This window comes from Pteropus vampyrus, unplaced genomic scaffold, assembly GCF_000151845.1.
Source record: "Pteropus vampyrus isolate Shadow unplaced genomic scaffold, Pvam_2.0 Scaffold329, whole genome shotgun sequence".
Taxonomy (NCBI): domain Eukaryota; kingdom Metazoa; phylum Chordata; class Mammalia; order Chiroptera; family Pteropodidae; genus Pteropus; species Pteropus vampyrus.
In genome coordinates, this window is record NW_011889110.1 from 262,653 (window position 1) to 268,626 (window position 5,974).

The 5,974-nt window shown below is 46.5% G+C and overlaps 1 protein-coding gene across 5 annotated transcripts in view; it reads left to right on the plus strand.

The window, feature by feature from the left end:
* Positions 1-5,974, plus strand: part of LOC105304110 (TRPM8 channel-associated factor 2-like) — a 20,357-nt gene that overhangs the window by 1,970 nt on the left and 12,413 nt on the right. For 4 of the 5 annotated variants that reach the window (XM_011378059.2, XM_011378063.2, XM_011378062.2 and 1 more), the window contains exon 2: positions 431-1,065. In XM_011378059.2, coding sequence (XP_011376361.1) covers positions 431-1,065 — 635 coding nt within the window. The remainder of the gene's footprint in view (positions 1-430; positions 1,066-5,974) is intronic. The other variant, XM_023522067.1, reaches the window with a different exon arrangement.

The following is a 5,974-nucleotide window of genomic DNA, read 5'->3' on the forward strand; positions in this document are numbered from 1 at the left end:
TCCCCACCCCCGCACTCCACCGAGGTCCTACAGCTCCCCACCCAGTTCTCTCCAGCCCCCCTTTCTTTGGAACTCACTTCCTCTTCAGCATTTCAGGTCTCGACTTAAATGTCAGGTTTCAACTTCAGTGTTACTTTCTCATCTGGGCCTTTCCTGTCACCCGAGAGCTCATCACTGTTTTATTTTCAGCATAAGTTTCTAATTGCTGCATTTTATGTTTATCTACTTATTTATTTATGGTCTTTCACCTTCTAAAATAGTAGGCTTGTGAGAGCAGGGACCTCGCCTGCTGCGTTTCTTGCTGCGCCCCCAGTGCTTGGCACACAGTGGGGACCCACCGAGGTGTTTTCGTCCGAATGCGTTTAGTCGTTCGTGTGCTCACGCACTCCTTCATCTGTTCTGACCACGCCGTCTTTGCTTTCCTCCACAGCAGCTGACCGACATGGCGACAACTCCCGCTGATGCTTTCGAGGCCCTTATGGATGGAGTGACAAGCTGGGATGTCCCCAAAGGCCCCATCCCGTGTGAACTCCTTCTTACCGGAGAGGCCGCCTTCCCGGTGATGGTGAATGGCAAGGGCCAAGTCCTCATTGCTGCATCTTCGTACGGCCGAGGCCGCCTGGTGGTAGTGTCCCACGAGGGCTACCTGCTGGATACTGGCTTGGCTCCATTTCTTCTCAATGCAGTGCACTGGCTCCAGCCCTCCCGTGGGGCTCCCGTGGGCGTGCACCCCTCCCTGAAATCACTAGCATGCATCCTGCAGGCCTCGGGGCTTGAGGCACAGATTCGGCCAGACCCTGGAGACCCTCTGCGGGTTTACTGCATCAACGCCTACAACAACACCCTGACTGCAGAGCTGACCCAGTTTGTGAAACGGGGGGGCGGTTTGCTCATTGGGGGCCAGGCCTGGTATTGGGCCAGTCAGCACGGTCGTGACAAGGTGCTGTCCAGGTTCCCCGGAAACCAGGTGACCAGTGTGGCCGGAGTGTACTTCACCGACATCCGTGGGGACAGAGGCCAGTTCAAGGTCTCTAAGAAGGTGCCTAAGATCCCACTCGAGGTCAGGTGAGTAACGAGTCCTTACGGGGAACCTTCCCCAAAGGCCCTACTGTATCTAGGACTAACCTTCCAGTTCCCCTTTACCACAGTTTCTCCATTTATTCCCTAAAGATCAATGACTTTATTCCCTAAAGTCGGTACGTTTCCCGCCTGTGCGCTTGCGAGTGCCTGTCTTGCCAACCAGAATAATAAGCTCAATGAATGCAATGATCTTGCCCATGACATATGCTGCTTTATTCTCAGGGCCTGGTGTGTGCAAGGGAGCAACATATATTTGTAGACGATAGAAATTAACGAGTAAATAAATGAATGGCTACTCATCCAAAACCATAACAAGAGAAACGTAGCCCGGTGCACTGATGTTAGCACCACAAACAGCTTCATGTCACGGAATATACTGCCGGGGGAGCTGAGTCTCAGAGGCTTCCAGACTCGGCCAAAGCCAGCTGCAGCTGACCAGCGAGGTCAGCTATAAAGCCTAAGAAGGCCCTTACATTGAGCCCAAGCCCTCAGCTCAGACTCCTGTCTTCTTCATGGTACTTCCCCTCTGAGGTTTTCAGTGAACTTTCCTGCCAGCAAATCTCGGTCAGGGCCCTCCAGGACTAACCTAGCAGGTTTGCTAACTTCAAAATCTGCTGAAGGCTCTGGAGCTCCTTCAGGGAGTCTCGAGGTCTGCCCAGGGGAGGGGCCGGCTCTAAAAGCCAACAAAAGATTCTCTCACTCACGTCCCAGCCCCAAGGGCAAGAGCTGACTGCTGCCTGGTTCATCAGCCTAAAGAGGACACTGCAGTTACTTTTATATGCAAAATAGGATCCAGAGTCACTTGCTGCTGTAATACTGAGAGACACTGAAGAGTCTGGGGAAAACCTTAATCTCATTACCCTTCACCTACAAGGTCTAGAACGGATTAGGAGCTGCTGGAATGGAAGTGCACACACAGTCTAGCAGCTTAGGTTCCTGCATCCCATGGACATTACACGTTACCCCGTTTGCTCTTCGCCACGGTCCCGTAGCGTGCAAGGCCTTTGTCTAAGGACTCCCAGCTCGTAAGCAGCACCATTTCGTTTTCATATTCAAGATCCATAAATGAAGAGAGTTTCTAGTTAAAGACTGTGTGAAATGAGGCTAGATCCTGGAATTGCCCTCTCCACCAAATCTGACCAGATGAATGAAAAATAATAAGTCAGCAGCTGAACTTGGGGGTTTTGATGCCGATGCCTAAATTGCTAAGCATTGGCCAGTGAGAGAGACAGGTGGCTGATGGGTGGTCCAGCATCTCCTGACACCACCCCCACCCCAGATGCACAACTGAAAGAAAAGACTTAAAGCCACGAATCCAAGAATGGTCATTAATACCTTCTCGTGTCCTAGAAGAATGAACAAATTGGGTGACTGGACATTTAAGATAAAACAACCCTCACGTGTAAAAGCAGCAAAGCTACTTCAAGATTCGGTGAGGCAGAAAGAGATGCTGTGTTTGTCCTCTTCCATCCCCACTTGGGTGGACTAAGCCTAGCTCGAAGTCCCCAAAATGTGGAGGGACCGGCCACCAGCGAGGACGGTACTAGGCCCCAGCTGGTCATTGACCTTCAGTTAGTGCTACAAATCTCAGGTGATAAGAAGCTGGAAAGAAGCGACATACGGTATAATTTGAGGAGGTAGATGGATGCGTTTGTGTAGAACAAACTGGTGCCCGAGAAAGAACACCACAGAGAATTCACCCACACTATCTCAGGACACGGACTCCATCTGCCCACGCCAGTTGTGGGGAATAAATAAATAGCTACATACTAATGCTACAAGAGACTTAAAAGAGAAATATAAGAGAGACAGGAACGGCAAGAGGATCAGTCACACCAGGAAGAAAAAGGTGACCCAGTGAACAGAAGCAGATTTCCTGAGAATGCTTCGAGCTACAAAAGGACTTTCTGGAAGTATATTTTAAATAAAACGAGACAGATGAGATGAAAAGGGGCATTTCAGAGTGAAGAAAAACAAATTAAGAACGAAACACCTCAGGTAAAATAAGTCAGTTCGCCAGCCCAAGGACGAGGCCAACATACGGTGGAAATGATGACGGCTCACTTCGCAGCGAACTTTCTGATCGCCGGCGTCATCGCCGTGACAGTTTTTTAAGCGGCATTCAGAAGCCATCGCCCGTATCACCTGTCTGCTCAGGTGTGATTTGATCTGTTACCTAAACATCGCCACCTCTCCCTTTATTTCTCCCTCAGTGGCTTCGGCCCTTTCGGCTCTGAGGGAACGTGTGTCTTCTTTCTTTTTCATAAATGCGGTATTATTATTCACATCTTCACATCTTTTTGAAGGCTCTTTTGCACAAAATATAACTGTCGATTGCCATATACCCAGCCGTGGGCTTCATGCAAAGACTCAGCAATTGGTGAGAGATTTCTGGTGTGTGGACCAAATTGGCTGTGGATGCCAACCACCCCAGATTTGCTTCCTGTCACCGCCAGTTCTCAGCTAAGAAACATAGGCAAACTGCCCAAGGAGTCTAAGTCTCATTTATAAAGCAAGAATAAGAACTTGCAGGTTTATTATGTTGATTAAAAGAGAGAATCCCTATGTGTAAGCGCCTAGCATACTTTAAACCTCCTTAAATAATAGCCGCTTTCATTAAGTCATTATCCAGACTTAACTATTATAAGTAGATATTATATAAGACTTAAATATTGGTAAATAGATATCTGAGGTCATGAATATTACCCTTATAATATTGTCAAGCCATCTGTTGAGAGTTACCTGGCTTCCCCATCACGCCTCGGGCCTCCCGCCCCACTCAGCTGCAGTCACACAGGCCTTTCTGTGCTGCAGACTCTACTAGGCTTGTCCCTTCTGGGGGCCTTTGCACTGGCAGTTTCTTTGGCCTGAACTTGTCCTTTCTCAGATATCTGCCTGGCTGATTTGACTCATCTTCTACAACTCTTGGCTCAAATGTTGCTTCATGTGCAGCCTATCCTGACCACCTCGTTTAAAATTTCAGAAACATGCCAGGCACTGTCCTAAGCATTTAACATAGAACGGGTTACTGAGTACCGGCAATGCTGAGAAGGCAGGTCCTTTTATCAGAAGAGGACACTGCAATGCAGCTCAGACGGCTGCCCTCATTTGAGACATGCTAACTATACCGACTACATCCTTGAAGGCCCCTCCTTTCTATGGTATGCCTTACTGTCTCTAGATGCTGTCTCCCCACCGGGCACAGTACTAGGGTACTGTTGGAACCAGAGACATACGAGATGTAGTCCCACCCCTGAGTAACTTTCCGACTCAGTGTCAGTGTTTTAAAAGTTAAATCCAAGAATGTTAGGATACCTCCAGATCAATCTGACCTATCACCTACACTGAAAGTGTTCGATGAGGATCAATTTTCAGAATTGTGATTATATTAGCTTCCCAGGGCTGGTGTAACCAAGTGCCACAAACTTGGTAGATTAAGCAACAGAAATGCATCATTTCACAGTCGCAGGCTAGGAATCTGAGGTCCAGGCATTGGCAAAGTTGGCTCCTTCTGAGCTGTCGGGGAGACCCTGCTCCACCCAGGCCTCTCCCCCAGCTTCTGGTGGGCGGCCGGCAATCTTCGGCGTTCCTTGGCCCGTGGAAGCATCCCCCTGATCGCCACCTTCGCGTTCACATGGCATTCTCCCGGTGTGCTTGTTTGTGTCCAAATTTCTCCTTTATATAAGGACACCCTACTCCAGTATGATCTCACCCTAACTTAGCTAATTACACATGCAATCGTCTTATTTCCAGATAAGGTCACATGCTGAAGTGCTGGGGGTTAGGACTTCAACACAGGAATTTTGGAGGGACACAACGCAACCTGTAACAGCGACCTTTAGACATGAAAGTCCCTGTTTACCAGAAATAAAGTCCTATTTATCAAATCAATATTCTGTGTGTATTTATGTATTTTAAATAATCACTAACATATGTCGAAGACTCACTATGTATCGAGCACTGTATTTGCCAACTTACAAGTGTTATCTTTACTTAATATTCCCAGAAGCACATGAGCAAATGGCAGCTTTGAGAGGAGAAGTAAATGTCACAGGATTGTCAGGCTTCTGTGCCAACCAAGTAGGCAGGAGCATATGCTAACTGGTCAGAACCAGAGCCCACCAGTGACCTGCTCAACTGGATAGTAGCATTTAGAAATTTTTATAAGCACATTGAGTGTGAACAATCAGGTCACCAATTTCACTGATGGCAGCTCCCCATATTAAGGGTTTTCTATCCTTAGCTGAAGCTTTTCGAGGTGCCCATCAGAAGATTCTGGAAGAACACTTAAGAGTGGAAGCCAAGTCTGCAAGCAAGTCTTGTACCTTGGCGTCATTATTCCTCAAAATAAGTCTTGAATCCTACAGGTAGAAAAAACTGTGGGCAAAACTGATGCCTGAACCCGTGTGACATTTGCTGGGTTAGTTTGAAAGTGAGATGACAGTACTAAGACATGATACGTCCTCATTTTCATGCTGAAGAGGAATTGTGGAGGAACCGTAAAAGTGATAATTTTTTCAATAACGTTTTGCTACTTGAATGAGTAAACTTTTTTAACATTTGATATTTATTATGAGACAAAGTCTTATAAAGATAATTCAGATCACCTATAATTTCACTAGTCAAGATGATCACTAATGACATTTTGATAAATATGCTTTAAATCATGTTTCTTTGTCTGGTTTTGTGGGGGGTTTTTTGTTTTGTTTCGGTTTTGATGTTCGTTTTGCAAAATTTGGCTTATTTAGTGCACAGTATCTTGGAATCTGATTTAAAAAGTTTTTCCATTATCTAATAATTGTTTTGATTACCACATGGTATGCTATCTATGGTTAACCATAACTTATTTCATCAATTTCTTGTTGTTTGACTTTAGAATATCTACAAATTGGTT